Source organism: Micropterus salmoides, unplaced genomic scaffold (assembly GCF_014851395.1).
Source record: "Micropterus salmoides isolate LMB-PRFRI ecotype aquatic unplaced genomic scaffold, ASM1485139v1 Ms_hic_scaffold_17, whole genome shotgun sequence".
NCBI lineage: Eukaryota > Metazoa > Chordata > Actinopteri > Centrarchiformes > Centrarchidae > Micropterus > Micropterus salmoides.
The window spans coordinates 8,360,555-8,377,563 of NW_024040817.1; the positions used below are offsets into that span (position 1 = coordinate 8,360,555).

The 17,009-nt window shown below is 39.1% G+C and overlaps 2 protein-coding genes across 4 annotated transcripts in view; both read left to right on the plus strand.

Annotated features, from left to right (window-relative positions):
- LOC119908018 (major histocompatibility complex class I-related gene protein-like) overlaps positions 1–17,009 on the plus strand; it is an 84,846-nt gene that overhangs the window by 13,205 nt on the left and 54,632 nt on the right. The gene's annotated exons all lie outside the window — the stretch shown is intronic.
- On the plus strand, positions 1,465–7,369 carry LOC119908019 (major histocompatibility complex class I-related gene protein-like). Of its 3 annotated transcripts, none has more exons than XM_038725757.1 (7): positions 1,465–1,820; positions 1,948–2,217; positions 2,539–2,835; positions 4,100–4,408; positions 6,114–6,203; positions 6,492–6,509; positions 6,642–7,369. In XM_038725757.1, the coding sequence occupies exons 1-7, from the start codon at positions 1,772–1,774 to the stop codon at positions 6,707–6,709; spliced, it is 1,101 nt and encodes a 366-aa protein (XP_038581685.1). In that variant the 5' UTR covers positions 1,465–1,771; the 3' UTR covers positions 6,710–7,369. The 3 variants fall into 3 exon arrangements, with proteins under 3 accessions (XP_038581685.1, XP_038581688.1, XP_038581687.1); XM_038725759.1 differs by having other exon boundaries at positions 1,469–1,820; positions 2,557–2,835; XM_038725760.1 differs by lacking the exons at positions 6,114–6,203; positions 6,492–6,509; positions 6,642–7,369 and adding an exon at positions 4,860–4,933 and having other exon boundaries at positions 1,466–1,820.

Genomic DNA, 17,009 nt, shown 5'->3' on the forward strand with positions numbered 1-17,009 from the left:
AAAAGTCAGTAAAACCTGTAGGCTATATTACATTTTTCTGATTAACTTTCATGCAGATGAATTTCAGAGATTATTTACCATAACCAGCTACCTAATAACCCTGTTCACGCTGTGTTCACTGGGAGGCTGCTGAGCGAGGTTTTCATTGCCCGTTCGCCCGGCTACGGTTCCCAATCAGGCATCGCACCCCGTGTAACTTAAACACCTTTATAAGGGCCCATGTCCAACAAATCATGGACAACTGAGCTAATAACAGTAGCTAGTTAGCTTGTTAACTAACTTACAACAACAAGTAAAGCTATCTGTCCATCAGGAAACTCTTCGAATCACAGAGTTGAGGCAGAGCAGCCGGAGAGAAAACTAGAATATATTTTCTCCATATTTAAAGTAAATATTATAATTATATTATTATAATTTCTCCATCAAATATGATCCATCAAATCTGATCCAGTTTCACCAGAATCAGTGAAGAAAGTTGTGTTTTTGTACAGTAATCAGTGGGGCCCGGCAAACACTTCAACAGCTTCATATTGTTTTCATTGGATGCTAAATTAATACAAGTGCAGAATGAGTAATCAAAATTGTAAAATGGTTTTCCAAATGACAAACTTAAATATCATTAAGAATACCCACAAAACAATGTTTTTGTCATTGATGGGCGAGATACTGCCATAGTGGCTCATCATATAAAAACATTTAAATATGGATTTGGGGAATAGGAGATTTAGTTATTCTATGTTTCTCTAAAAATACACAGAGCAGAAATGCATCAATGATACTTCTCTTGTCTTCATTTGCCTCTTTGGCATTGAAGTAATCCAAAAGTAACTAAAAGTAATTTTGTGGTAGTTTTTTAATATAAAATGGACAAAGTACTCATCTAATACGAAGAGGCTTGTCTCACTTGTGCAGTGCAGTAATACAATTGGACATATGTTTGGAAACGTGGGTCACATGAAAAGGAAGCTATTGGGAAACAATGCTATTTTATTTTTCCAGTAAAAAAGTCAGTTATAGATGGTCCCTAAGCAAACCCACTTCTCGTACTGGAGCGTCACACAGGACACAGACAAGTCTATGTAAGGTAGTTAGTTAACAGTGATCCAGAAGATCAATTTTCACCCAGAAGACGAGTGTTCGTTTCCGGTGTCAAAAATGTATATTTTATGTTACAGAAGTCGCGAAAATTAGCCAAGCTTCATCACTTACATAAGTGAAGTGATGAAGCATAAGTAATGGTTATTTTAACCCAAACAGTGATCCTTTCCTAAACCTAATCAAGTAGCCTAGTTTTGGTGCCTAAACTTAACTAAATAGCGACGTTTCAGATTGTTAAAAGTAGGCGACTTTTATTTTGAAAGTGTAACTGGACAATGCAAATTTATTGTTGCTAACTTGACCGCGCAGCCCTAAATGTCCAAACCATAGACATATGTAGACATATTTATATGTATATAGACGTGGTCCAAACGACGCCAAAGGCGTTGGTGTTGATCAAACGTCCAAAGCGGCGAGATAAAGACTTTGTTCAGAGCAGGAGCTCTCGGAGCTCAGCTGATCCGACCTTACACTACCCAAACTGGTGAAACTGAGTAAGAAGACGCTACTGGATCCTGAGTGAATGTCCGTCAAATATCCGACTTAAAACTGACTGGTTAAACCAGGGTGGTCGAAAATGTAACGTTACCTGAAAAACAACGCAGTCCACAGACCGAGATGAGCAGTCAGTGAGCATTTCAGTCTTATAGCCACGAATCTTTATCAAAATACGATGGACATGATGTTTTTGTTGCTTCTCTTCTGTCACGTTTCATCAGCAGGTAAGATCAGATTTTAAATCTTTACTTTTGCTCTTTGGACACACTTGATAAGCCTGATGTGACTGAACCTAATAATACTGAATACACATTTTTGTAAACTGAATGTTTAACCTTGTTTGTCCTACAGTGAAACACTCCCTGAAGTATTTCGTAGCTGGATCTTCTGGAGTCTCAGACTTCCCAGAGTTCATGGGAGCTGCAGTGGTTGATGGTATTCTGCTGGGTTACTGCGACAGCAACACCAGGAAAGTAGAAACAAAACAGGACTGGGTGGAAAAACTTTTAGAAAACGACACTCAGCAGTTACAGTATTACAACCATGAGTGTTTTGAGTATCTGCCGAACGTCTTTAAAGACAGGATACATTTTTTTAAGCAGCACTTCAACCAAAGTGGAGGTAAAGTATTAATGTTTGTTATATTTTACATTTTACTGTTAAAATGTTTTGCTTCTTTGTTTGGTGTTTACAGATATAGCCTCTATTATAGACATGTACACGTATGTAAACGTTTTTAGAGCTGGGACTGTTTCTGAGTCTGCAGGTGTCACACAGGTCTGACTTTCTGTATATAATTTTGAGGTGCACAGAATTAAAGAAGACACCCACCTTGTATAGTCGCATAAAAATAACTGCTAATGTAACTTTTAAACAGTGGCATAAATTGATAGAAAGACAGATGGAGATGTCGTCTGTGCATCCTCATAATCAAATTCTCAGTTTCTGTCTCTCTCTCAGGTGTCCATGTTTTACAGAGGATGAACGGCTGTGAGTGGGATGAGGAGACAGGAGAGGTTAATGGTTTTAATCAGTATGGTTATGATGGAGAGGACTTGATGGCATTTGACCCGAAGACATCGACATGGATCACTTTGAAACCACAGGCTTTCACCATCAAAGAGAAATGGAATGCTGATGAACCTAGAGCAAAACACAATGAGATTTTCCTCACTCAGATTTGTCCTGAGTGGCTGAAGAAGTCTTTGGACTATGGAAACAGCTCTCTGCAGAGAACAGGTAGAATCACATGACCTGATGTAGACACAACAATGTTCAAAACTCTGCTCAGACTGACTTGCTGTTGTATTATCGCTCCAATCAATCTGACATAACCTTATTTTGGTGGCAATAAGATTTGATTTAGCCATAAATCAATCAGTAGAGGCTGACATTTTGGGTAAATTAGGATGGTGATGGGACAGAGGATAAGAATCAAGCCTTTGGTTTGAGAGACCTGAATTCAATTCCCCACTGTGACACAACCACCAATGTGTCCCTGAGCAAGACACTTAACCCCTAGTTGCTCTAGACGTGTGCGACCTTTGACATGTATAGCAATTGTAAATTGCTGTGGATAAATGTAAATAACTTTTTTATCAAAGCTGAGACTGTGAGTTAGTGCACTGTTAGTAGAAGTTAATTTTTTCAGATTAGATTTTTCTAAAATATTGAGTTCAATTAAAACATTGAAACTGATTGACTACTTTGCTGTGAACCATAAGAACAGGCAAATCCTTCTTCTCTGACTGCAGTGAGTTTCTTTAGTGTTGGTGTCACTACCTTCTCTGTCTCTATGTGGAAGCTGTGTAACAAAATGGGTTGTTATGTAGTTCTTATGCTGTTGATCATGAGACGGCTGTACTGGCCTGTACATGAAGAGCATTTACCTGAAAGAAAACAGCCTAATGGATCTGCTGTGTCTTGAGTTCACTTTAAGGTATCCTGGAGATTTTGACCTGTAGTGGTGCCATGGAGCTTTAGTTTTTACAAGCAGATCCCTGTTTGTTTGGATCTTGTTCACACACACAAGGACGCACATGCATGCGTGTATGAAGGACACGGACGTTAATCCTGAACAGTTGGCCGCATTAAATCAACTACAGAGGCAGTGAATAAAAGACTGTTTACAATGCATGATTTAAAACAAATTTAAATCAGGTTTGGAAATGTCCATAAGGAAGGAAATGTATTCAACACATTTGTTAGACCTCAATGACACACAATACATTTTGGTGAAAAAGACTGAATGCTAAAATAATTTTGGCTTTCAGAGGAAAAACCTTCTGGCATGATTTTCATCATAGTCCATATTATTAGTAACATTACAACAATAATGTTACTAATAATATGGACTTATTCATTTATTTTGCTTGAAAGAATTTTCACACCTTCAGTTATTGATTCCCTATTTTATTTTTTTAACATGCTTTTACTTTGTTTTCTTTCCTTTCCTGTTCACCCCTTTCTCTCTCTCTCTTTCTCTTTCTCTCTCTCTCTCCAGAGCTTCCCTCAGTGTCTCTCCTCCAGAAGACTCCCTCCTCTCCAGTCAGCTGCCACGCTACAGGTTTCTACCCTGACAGAGCCACGATGTTCTGGAGGAAAGATGGAGAGGAGCTTCATGAGGACGTGGACCACGGAGAGATCCTCCCCAACAACGATGGATCCTTCCAGACGAGTGTTGACCTGAATCTTTCATCAGTCACACCTGAAGACTGGAGGAGGTACGACTGTGTGTTTCATCTCTCTGGTGTGAAGGACGACATCGTCACCAAACTGGACAAAACAAAGATCAGAACCAACTGGGGCAAAGGTGAAAAATACACATTTATTTATTTTCAGTTATATTTTCACAGTCAGTTTAACTTTTACCATCTATTCTAAATGATTAAAGACTAAGATCAGTATTAAACTAATTAATCGTCCTCTACCAGGATCGCTAGTCAGATCATGTGACCCTGACAGTGATAAAAGCATTTTTAATTACAAATGTTATAATTAATATAATAATAATTAATTAATTATGTACTAATACTACAAAAGGTTTAAACATATCTTAAAGGGGAATTACACACATTTTCATGATGCCGATTGAGCAAATGTGATTGGAGATTTCACCTAAAACACTGTAACACTCTTATTTCACAGAATACAACTGAATATTTTTACCTTTTACCATCTGCAATGGAAATTTTCCTAAAGGGAGTCTTCTGAAGTAAAGAATTCAATCCAGACGTCTTTTAAGGGTTTTATTCTTTTCACAGGGTCAGACACACATACAGAGTGCAACCAGTCAGCAGAGTGTAAGACCAAGAGCCAGTGAAGAAACAGGTGACTTTATACTGTAAGGGTATTACGCAGCTGTCTTAGGGAGGAAGGGAGTAGGGACCACCTGCTCTGAGATGAAGGACAATCAGATAAGAAACTGTCTAATGAGCTACTTTCCCCCTGGGAACTTTCACCTAGCTGCAACATAATAAAGTTATCACAGCAATGCAGCATAAAAGGTAAAACAGTAAAATATAAAATTTCCATCACACATCCCTAGTAAATGCTTACTTACTTACTTGTTTGAGGTTCAACTAACCCATTCTCATTACATGATAACTTTACATTTACTGCATTTAGCCGTCGTGACATCGTCGTTAGCTCACCTGCTGCTTTTCAGTAACTAACATGACTATCTGTGTATTTTTACCATTGCATCCTTTCTTGCAGGCTAAGTCAACACTTTGACTTAATACACAGGTAAGTAATATGGGTCCCGTTAGTTGGTGAAGTAATGTGGAAAGCGATACAACTTTGCACCAGAGAACATGTTTCCCCAGCCTTTCTGATGTTTTCACCGACATCATCTATATCTCATTTGGTCTGTTTGGGCTTCATCACATAAACCTTTATTGTTGTTTTATATCCTTACGTGGAGTTTGTGTTGAAGTGTGTGTTGTGCTGGGAGCCGATTGTTTTATGGTGTTAGTGGACTGCATGTCGTAGCTGTGGTGTTGTCACTGTAGTCGGAGACAGGATCGCGAGCGCACACAGAGCTACATCCTGACCCGGTGTCCATTTATAGCAGATATGCAAGCAACAGAGAAAACAGGCATGTGCTTCATTTCTAAGTGAGGTTACAGCACGTTGACAAAAAGGAAGACAAAATTTGATCTATTAAAGGGGCTTTATGGAGTTTTCAGCAGCCACTAGCGCTGCGGTTCTAAGATTGTAACCTGCTTGAACTCATGAACTCAGCAGCTTGCAGGCTGTGGCTTTTCACTCAGACATGTTCTGGCTCTGTTACTTCAACGTTCCCGTCTCAGAGGCAGATCAACATCGGCTCCGTACCTTTCATACAGCGCAGCGAGCCGCATATCAGCACAATACTTGTCAAAGGTTACAGTTTTTCTGGTGTCCGAAGCTAGTGATGGGATACAAGAGATTATATTGTATTCACCACCTTTACGTGTGATGAACATCTTCACATGTTGTGATCACTTTATGTTTGTTTGTTTTTTGCTGAACAGTTGATTCCAGTAACATCACCATCCTGATGGTTGTTCTTGCTGTCGTCCTCATTGCTGTTATTGGATTTACTGTTTACAAAAAGAAGAAAGGTGAGAGACTCATGGGAGCTGAGTTTATGTTCTTATCCAGACTGCAAAGCTGAAGCAACATTAAATAGTAAACAAACATCTGAAGCAACCAACATTGTAAGACTAGTAGCCTATGAGATAAACTTACAGCATAATACGCATCTAAAACAAACAGGAAAGGGGATTTATATATCCATTTAATTTACATGAGAGAAAATGAGAATCAGGAAAATGAGAAGATGAGAAAAGATGTTCTACTATTTTCAACTGTGACAAGTGAAATGATTTGTCTTTCTGTTTTTATTTCAGCCAAACAACCTCAAACTCGTAAGTAGTATCTTGTTTTTATTCTGTTGTCTCTGATCTGACATGCACTGTAGATTGAAAAGGTGTTTCAGTGTGAGCTGAGGTAGTTCAGTGCAGGAAAAGAGGACTAACAGTGTGTTTCTGACCTCACAGCTCCTGTCAACAGCTCTGAGCTCTCTGAGAGACTGAATCCAGAAACAACACAATACCCTGCACCATAGACTGAATAAAAGCCGTGCGCAAAGTCCCGTCATGTGGTACGGAAACACTAACAAACAGTAAATGCTGTGACTTTGTTAACGCTGCTTTCTAAATTGCACGGAACACTGAATTTTCCTAATTTCTCATATTTAAATTTCCAAGTGACATATAATTATTTTAATGTACACTTGGACATGTCAGTATTGTTTTTATGCCGCGTTTGAGACCAGTTGGAACTGGGATATTTGCCAGTTGAAACTTCCGACTTCCCACCTCAAAACGTTCCAGGTGCATGGAGGTGCATGACTCCGAAAGTGAACGAGGTACAGATTTTTTCTCCGAGTTCACAAGTAGGAAACATCTAGTAGCGTTCCAGGATAGTTTTTCTAGTTGGAGGTCGAAAATTTCCCAGTTCCGAGTTGCCTGGAACGCAGCATAAGTCTCATTTCCGACTTCCGATCTCAAAGCGTTCCAGTTGCATGATGGTGCATCACAGTGAAAGTGCACAAAAAATAGGATGACGGTGACAAACTGATGTGTCTTTATCAAGTGTGCAAACAACTGAACCCTCAGTAGTGCACTTAGTGTTAATTAAAATGAGCCGTTATAATGAAAACAAGTGACCTAAATATATGTTACTCATTAACTGTGTAACCGAATAGCTTCACCAGTTAGTAATCCTCAAAAGTCAGTAAATGTTGTCGCCTATATTTACTAATGTTTTCATGGTTTTTTTTGTTATTTTTCTGACTAACTTTTCTGCAGAGGTAACAACTTTCAGATATTGTTAAGTGTAACCAGCTACCTACTAACATTGGCAAAATATATCTACAGGGAAAAAGACACATGTAGTAAAACATACACACATCCAGCACTCAGGGTCCCGAATTCGTGCTGAGTGACAGTGTGCAGCTTACCAACAGCACCGGCCAGACTACGGGAGGTCACTCTGGTGAGAACCACTAAGTTTGTACATTAAATCAAGAGATGTCATTTGGTTTCATTTTTGTAGGCCAACTTTTGTTTCAAGCTGAGGATTTTTTTTTGTGACTATATAATACACTGAACTATATATATATTTAACATTGAATTACAACATAGTTTACATTAAATGATGCCTAAATGAGCAATAATAACTGGCTTTACAGACATATAGATACAAAACTTTTATATGAAGAAAAAAAAACAGGCTATATAAGACACTAAGTCTTTTTTGAAAGTCTGATCTATTTTCACTGCCATGTCATTTCTTTTGTACTGATGTTTTGCTTTTCAATAAAAAGGGCTTTATTCAAAGTTACACAATTTCACCATTGGTGTCTGTAGTTTCATTGACATGGTTATTCAGTTTCATTGACATGGTTATTCACTTTTAATTCACTATTATCACACAGACTAAATGAATTTGGCTCCAAACTGTGAAACTATATAGAAAGCACAAAATCAGCAGTGCAGATATATGACATACTGCTGGTGTGATACATGAGGGTGAGAAGGCAATCCCTAAACGTATTGTAAGAGCCAATTTAAAAAAGTGCGTCAATTACTGTGGCAGCATTTCAAACGTCCAATCCAAAACTTCCAGCAAAAGCTCTGGTTGGAAAAGTACTGTCTCAAACATCAGTAAATCTGCAAGGCTTCAAGCAGACGCAGAAAAAGCTGCACTCTTAGCACGTGCAGCTGCACTTCAAGAAAAACATACTTTGGAGGAGCAAGCGGAGCAACTAAGAAGGAAAAAAGAACAACTTGAAATTGAAAATGAAATAGCAGCATCTTCAGCAAAACTAGCAGTGTTGAACATCTCATGTCACAGCGGTACACATTCGGATGGAATGGATTCCTATAATAAAAGAGGAACAACACTGAATCCTCATCTGAACAATACAACCAGGGTTTTACATGAACTTTTTTTTCCAGAGTTACTAGCCACACAGCATTTTCACTAGCCCAATTTTTGTTTTTGGGAAATTACGTTTTATACGATTTAAAGTTGACAATGGTGTGCTAAAATGTAATAATATTATCATTAGCTCTGATAAGGTTGAGTGTAAAGCTCCTTTTTTGAAAACATGTAGTCTATTAAGATAAACACATAAAAGAGTAGCTTCTTATTATATACAATAAAAATGCTGCATGGGTGTAAAAGTTTAATTAAAAGATAAAAACTAAACTGAAAAAAGAAATTCACCAGAATTGCATCTGCCTTTCCTCAGAGCTCTGACTGGATTTATGTTTATCATCACGAAGCTGTGGTCACTCTGAGCAACTAGAGATACGAAACAAGTTTACAGGTCTTTTCTCCAGATTATTCCCATACAGACCATCTTCTGCTTTCCTTTTATTAAAACATAGTTCTATGTTTTAACAATCAACTCTGGAAATGTAGTTGTGACAGGACGATTTCTGCTAGTAGTAACACGACGTCCCTTAATCATGAATATATCTGTAATCTTACAGCATTTAAGGGCACTTTCCTCCTGCCTTTTCTGTATCTCAGCACTGCCTTTTCTCTTTCTCTCGTTCTGCTGTGCATTTCTTCTCCACACTGGTCGGCCACGCACACTTTATGCACCGACTGACCGCTGTGTTGATGTGTGTGTGATGACAGAGATCATAGCATCAGGTTAAAAGCAGACGGGAGGCTGACGGTCCACAGGTCTGAGGGGCTGTGGCTGCCCTGTGACAGATTCAACTTTTATATTCACTTTGATGTGACGGCCCCTCTGCAGGGTTCATACTGCTGTTGGTGTGCTTTCTGTCTCCAGGGCTGCAGACCTGATTGGCATGGGACACACCTGGGCCCAGTGTGCCCCATGTATATAAGCCAGAGCAGCAGTCAGTCTTGGTTTGGACATCCTTCATCTCACAGCTTCCGTTGTTTGTTTGGTTTCTTGTCTTTGTTTTTACAGCACAACATCCATGCAGCACATTTTCACTCATCCACTCCCTACACTACTGACTTTACAGATCCTTCCCACTCATTGGTTTCGCTTATTTTCTTATTAATAAATCACTTTGTTGTTTAGTTGTTGTAAAGATAAAAATACACAAAATGAATGTGTTGCTTCAGGGACTGCATGTCTTGACTGTGTGCATGGCATTATGAAATCTGAAGACTACTAAGAAAGTCTGGGGTGCAGTGTAGGGCCCAGTGTCAGAAAGCTGGGTCTCTGTCAGAGGTCATGGCTCTTACAGCAGGACAATGACCCAAAGCATACTTCAAGATGCACCCAAAATGGTTTAAGACAAAATCCTGGAGAGTTCTGAAGTGGCCAGCAATTAGTCCACATTATATATATCAGTGCTCTGCCTGTATTTAGTAAACAGTAATAGATTCTTGAATCTCACAAACAGCGAGGATCAGTCTCTCTTCCAATGATTTGTGCTGCACGTACAAAAAGGTCAAGACAATTTAACTTCTGCAATGACGAGAATAACATACAACATACAGTTTATGGGGCTCAGGAGACTGCACGTCCACTAATCACAGATGGTCGGTGATTTTATCCTCAGCTCTATCCAGTCTGTGACTTAATGCACACTACATGTCAACATTCATGCACACATTCATGGCAGATGCTGTCTCGTTTATCCAATGTAGTAGTACAATTCAGCACTGGTTTGGAGTCCCCGGTTGACGTGATTTGGACACTATTGAAAATGATTGCATTTTTCCCCTGAAAAAAGAATAGAAAAATAGTCAGTACTCATCAAATATGGAGAGGTTTGTCTCCCTTGTGAGTATGAGTGTGTCCCTGCTATGGCGACTTGTCCAAGGTGTACCCTGCCTTTTGCCCAATGTAAGCTGGGATAGGCTCCAGCCCCCCTCCTGTAGCAGGATAAGCGGTTGACGATGGATGTTTGGTTTGGACAAGTGGGTCACATGAAAAGGAAGCTATTGAAAAACAATGCAAATTTTTCCAGTAAAAATTTGAAGATGGTTATAGATCAAACCCACTTCTCGCACTGGAGCGTCCCTTTTAAACATGTATGTGTGGGACACAGGGCCTGTCTCATTTCCCAAATTTCCACCTCCTCGCGGCGCGTGTTACTCCCTCCCACCCCAGATGCGAGCGAGGAGTTGAGGAGGCAGAAATTTGGGATATGAGAAAGGCCCACAGAAAAGTCTGAATAATGAGGTAGTTCGTTAACAGTGATCCAGAATATCAACTTTCACCCAGAAGACCAGTGTTCGTTTCAGGTGTTAAACAAAAAGTCAACGATGACTGTGTCAGAAATCCCCACTCATCCACTCCCATACCCTCTATGTAGGGATTAGAGCACTTGATAGTGAGCTCAGTCTCATTATTAAAACACCACTTTTGGACACTACACCGATCTTATTTCGGCGCCGTTAATTATGTCATTGCCGTCGGATAATAAGTTTTTTCTATCAGCGCAATGCATGATGGTATGTAGGGCTTGGCTTGTGACCATCGGTTGTACATGTACACTACTTGTTGGCGCACATTTAAGTTGTTTTGCACGCGTGTTTCAGGCGTGCTGTTTCCTTTGGCTTAAAATAATAAAATAAAATAATAAACTTTCAAAAGTCTGAACTTAACGTCGGATATGCCAATCCATTTATTAACATAACAAAAAATAAAACATTTATTCAATAATAACTTAACTCAAGTCAGTCTCCATAATTACACGCCGTGCCTCACGGTCAAAAACCATGCACCTCGCAGTGCGCCACACCTGCACTAATTACCAAATGTCTTAAGTAGACTTGTGGCTGCACACAGCGCCAACCCATGGCTATACACAGAATGGCTCCAACACAACCGGCCCCTAATTGTTCATGGCAATACAAGACATAACAATTATAAACATATACACGTATGGAGACATAAATGCAACAAAAACATCTTACAATAAAAACAACAAACAAATAAACGAACAAATAAACCCCTATTTGGTGTGTTTGTTCACTTTTACATTGACTGTTCTACCAATAGGCCTAATTTTGTCACTGGTCTCTCAATTATGTTTGTTTTGGTTTTGATTTGCACAGATCTAACTATGCCCGATTTGTCCGGAAAAGATTTAATAATTCTTCCAATCATCCAAGAATTTCGTGGTGCAGTAGCATCCGCAACCAAAACGATATCTCCTACTGTAAGATTACGTTTTGTTTTGTTCCACTTTTGTCTCTCCTGTAGAGTAACGAGATACTCTTTTGTCCACCTTTTCCAGAATAAATCTGAAAGATACTGAGCCTGTTTCCATCTTCGTCTTACGTACTGGTCTCTTTGATCAAACAGGCCTGGAGGCAAAATTGGTTTCCTTTTCAAAGTAAGATGATTAGGTGTCAGGGGTTCTAAATCATTAGGATCCTCAGAAACTCTCGTAATTGGTCGGTCATTCAAGATTGCTTCGGCTTCGCATAAGACTGTGACTAAGGTTTCATCAGATAAAGTCTGTAGATGTAAAACAGATACCAAGACCTTTCTGACCAGTCTGATCATGCTTTCCCAAGCACCACCATGATGTGAAGCTGTAGGTGGGTTGAACGTCCATTTGATGTTGTCATGAATTAAAGCTTTCTCAATTGATTTGTTGTTTAACTCTGCAATTGCTCTTTTTAGCTCCTTCTCTGCTCCTGTGAAATTTGTGCCATTGTCTGAGCGAAAGTGTGCTACGGGTCCTCTTCGGCATATGAATCGACGAATAGCACTGATGCAAGAGTCCGTGTCTAATGAGTGCGCCACTTCTAAATGAACTGCCCTGCTGGCCATGCATGTAAAGATAACTCCATAACGTTTCTTTCCATTTTCCTTCTTAATCCAGTGAGGCGCTGTTGAGCAATACAACAATTGTTTGGCAGTGTCACTTTCTGAGCTTTGAATGGCAATTTTAAACTGTAATGTCCGTCTTTTAAGTTTACAGATTGGTCCATTATTTCAATGAATCTTGCCTCCTGTCTTGACATTTCTTCTCTGTTGTCGGCGATTTTTTCATTGAAGTCACTTTGGTACTGCTTCTCCAATAGCAGCTGAAGTGATTCCACAGATAATCGGTTAACAGCAACACTATGACCACCATTGTCATTCATGTCTTTGCAATCCTTTCCGAAGCCATTGACCACCCACCCCAATAGAGTTTTAACAGCAAAAGGACCCTCACCTTGACTATTCACAATTTCCCATGGTTCCAGCAACTTTGAAGCATTAGTCCCTATTAATAACTCCACATTAGCATCAATTTCAGGGATTTCAATGTGCTCAATGTAAGGCCACTGTGTAAGGTCCTCTTGTTTGATGATGTTTGCTGTATTCACTGGCCTCGATTTCTGTGTGTAAACATTTGGAAGACTGTAGTACCTTTTACCATTAAGGCTAGCTATTTCAAGTCCATTCACAATGTATGTTGACACTGATGTCTTTGGGCTCATCGTTAACAAACATATTTTTGACTTTGTCCCAGTGAGATTAAGCCTACGCATAAGAGCTTCAGAGCAGAATGTGGATGTTGAGCCATTGTCCAGAAAAGCATAGGTCTGAATCACCTTGTTGCCTTTTTGTGCTTTTACCTGAACTGGCAGGATGGAGAGCATTCCATTGCAACTGGCCCCGGTCTGGCTCCCAAATGTCTGAGCTGACACAAGCGTATGGTTTACAGCTGGTTTAGTTTCACTGGGGTTCATTGATTTGTCCAATTGTTTGACATGAATGTGTAAAGCTGTTGGATGGCTCTGTTTGCACTTTGCACAGATTTTGCGTTTATCACAATTTTTGCTCAAATGCCCAGTGTTGAGACAACCAAAGCACACTCCTTTTTCCTTTAAGAAGTTGATCTTTTCATGATGTTTGTTATTGGCAAATCGTTGACATTCATCCAGACTGTGATTTTGTAAACAGAATAAACAATTGATGCTGATGTTGCTGTCCCTATGCTTACCTTCCTGTGTGTCCTTGTGTTGTACTTTGCGAACAGCGTAGACGTTTGTAGCAAAGTTGTCTCGCTTCAACTTAGACTTTGCTGTATACTCATCCCTTTTAACATGTACTCTTTCAGTACTTTGAATATCACCAAAAATAGGATCAGACAAGATTTTGACTTGATATTCCACAAAGTGTACAACGTCATTAAAGTTTGGTCTGCGGTTGTGTCTCTCTTGAATATCACATGCAGAATTTCTAAATTTTTCCCTCAATTTAAAAGGAAGTTTCGAAACAACAATTTTGAGGTTAGCAGACATGTCCAATTCTCTCATATCCCTTAAATCTGACATTGCATTATTGCAGCCACGTAAAAATAATGCATAGTCCTGTAGTAATGAAACATTTTCAGCCTTCACCACAGGCCAGTTGAGAACCTTTTCCATATAAGCTGCTGTGATCTTGGTTTCATTACCAAAGTGTTCCTGTAGGAGGGCTTTAGCGGTTTCAAATCCTCTCTCCGCACTCATATGTAAACAGCTTTGTACAAGGTCGTGTGGGCGCCCTCTGGTGTACCTTTCCAAGAAATACATGCAATCTCCTTTAGATGCAGCTTTCTCTTCCACACAGTGCTTAAAAGCTTGCATGAACGTTTTGAACTTCAGTGGGTCACCCTCAAAAACAGGCATTTGTCTTGGTGGCAGTTGGCTTGCTCTGTGTTGTTGAATGAGCAGCTCGGATATTTCATTTTGCTTTTGCAGAATTTGTCGTGTAGAATTGTCATCAACTGCATGTATAACATTTTCAGCGGGTCTTGCAACTGCAACAGGTAAGCCTTTATTTTTCCTCAATCTTGTAGACTTCTCAAACCTTGCTTCAGGAATGTCAGGTATTTCTTTCGATCGTTGTTTCTCAAAATAAGATCCCATTTTATCCTGATCTGAAAATGCTTGCAGTACTGCCAACTCCGCATCCAAGGCTTCAATCTCAGCATCCATTTCCACTTGTTACATTCTTTTGCGTAATGACTCCACCTCCTTCTCCATTTCATGTTTCTTTTTTAGCGCTGCTGCGCGTGCCAGAAGTGCAGCTTTCTTGGCTTCTGCTTGTGCAACTTCAAATGCAACCTTGCTTGATCGACTTGATCTTTCACTGGTGCGGCTGTTAATGCATGATGATGTTCCAACATTTGATACACTGTCCGTTGGCTTTATTTCATCCTCAAGGTGAACCTCTTCTGCAGTACCATTATTTGTACTCTTAAAATGATTTTCCACACACTGGCAAAATCCATGCAGACTTAAAAGCTTTGCTTTGAACCAGGTCTCATGCTTCTCTTTTTCCTCTACGGGTAACAACTCAAGCAGATTATTATGTGCAACTTTTGCGTCATTAATCAAAGCTTGATATTTGCTGAAGCTGCCTTTTATTTCAGCTTCATAACCAGACTCACACATTAAACCTTGAACAGTTTTTTTTAGATTGGCGGCTTTACTTAATTTGGATTTTCTTAGTGTCTCCAAGTCATTTAGTTTAGAAAGCAATGCTTTTGCTGTAGGTTTTATAGATCTTTTTTTTAAAGAGGCTTCTTCTTTATCATTTTGAGAGTCAGCCGACACCACATGTGTTACCTCGATACCTTGATCATTTTCATCCATTTTACATCACTTTTAACCAAGAAAAAGCAGACAAGAAAAACATTTCATTTAAATATGAAAATGAGAAATCAGAAATAAAGTATAAACACTTTACTTTTCTTGTGTAAACCCCTCGACCCAAATGTCTTATTTCAAGTCCTCGTTTACTTTAACCAAATGTCAATATTTTGTGTTCTCCTTTTATTCTTGCTGTTTATACTTTAATAACTGCAGCTCTTAATGCATACATCTTTTTATGTGTGTGTGCTAACTGCCGTTACCTCCTTTGTCCGAGTATCTGCATCAAAGTGCCCCTTCTTCACTGTCCAATGTGAGGCCCGCTCCGCCCATGGGCCTACTGCATCTGATGCGCCAGCGTTTTCCATTCAGCCGATCACCGTGACAGTGCACGAACAGCATAAGGACCGTGTCGTTTCAACTTGATCAGTCTTTTGCTCATACAGAGTTGGTTTTTGACTAATTGTTGGCACACATTTAAGTTGTTTTGCACGCGTGTTTCAGGCGTGCTGTTTCCTTTGGCTTAAAATAATAAAATAAAATAAAATAATAAACTTTAAAAAGTCTGAACTTAACGTCGGATATGCCAATCCATTTATTAACATAACAAAAAATAAAACATTTATTCAATAATAACTTAACTCAAGTCAGTCTCCATAATTAGTCTGTCAGTAGACTTGTGGCTGCACACAGCGCCAACCCATGGCTATACACAGAATGGCTCCAACACTACTTTTCAAAATGCATTCTGGGATACATATAGTGAACTCTATAGGGTAAATTAATCATCACTATACATCCTGACAGCACGACCAAATGGCGAGCTCACTATAGGCTATAGTCCACTAAATATAGTGAGTAGTGGGTGATTTCGGACACAGCCAGTGTATCTTTTTATTACGACGCTGAAGTTAACTTCCGCTTCGGAAGTTAAGGGGAAAGTTAAGGGGAACTTAAGTGAAAGTTAACTTGCGTTGCTGAGCGACCGAATCTCCGTTTTTTGCGCCACTTACTGTTGTGAAAGCTGTTATGTATTTTAGGCAAAGCCTTAATGCTGTCTGAAACACTTATTTAGACATATTTTATTTGTGAAAATGAAAAAAGGGCAATTTCACTGCTTTTTCTCCACATGCAGACCACATTAGACCAGGTCCAGATCCAAAACCACTAGATCTCAAATCTGGACTAGATTGTCCCACAGAGGTTAAAGTTTCAATCAAACATAGTTTCAAAAATGTTTTGCGGCAATTAAACAAGTTACTGCTGTGTGTGCAAGTCAGTTCAAATTTCAGGATTACCAGTGGTATATACACGATTATAAATGTTGTGTAATTGCTTTCAAACAACTAGGCTAGAATATATTCCCTTTGTGTTTGGTCTGTTCAGGGAAGTGTCAACTATTTAAACTAAATTATGTTACAAATCCTGTCTTACAGTGAAATAGTCCATTGACCTCACAGAATCTTCTGGAGTCCCAAATATCCTACAGTTTGTCTGTTGAATTTCCAACTAAAAAATAAATTTACTTCAGTTAGGGAGGGATTTTTATTTGTCCATGTTGGTACCGTAAAATGTGCCACTGATAGAAGAACTCATTAGGAAGTAGAAGCCAAGACAACTAACTTAGCCTTAGTGAGGAATTACTTTGGTGAAAGGTCCAAGTTCATATATATTTGTTATGTAAAAGGTATATTTAGTATTTATAATAATAACAACATTATTATTATTATTATTATTATTATTATTACCACCATGGCATTTTGTTCATATATACTATCACT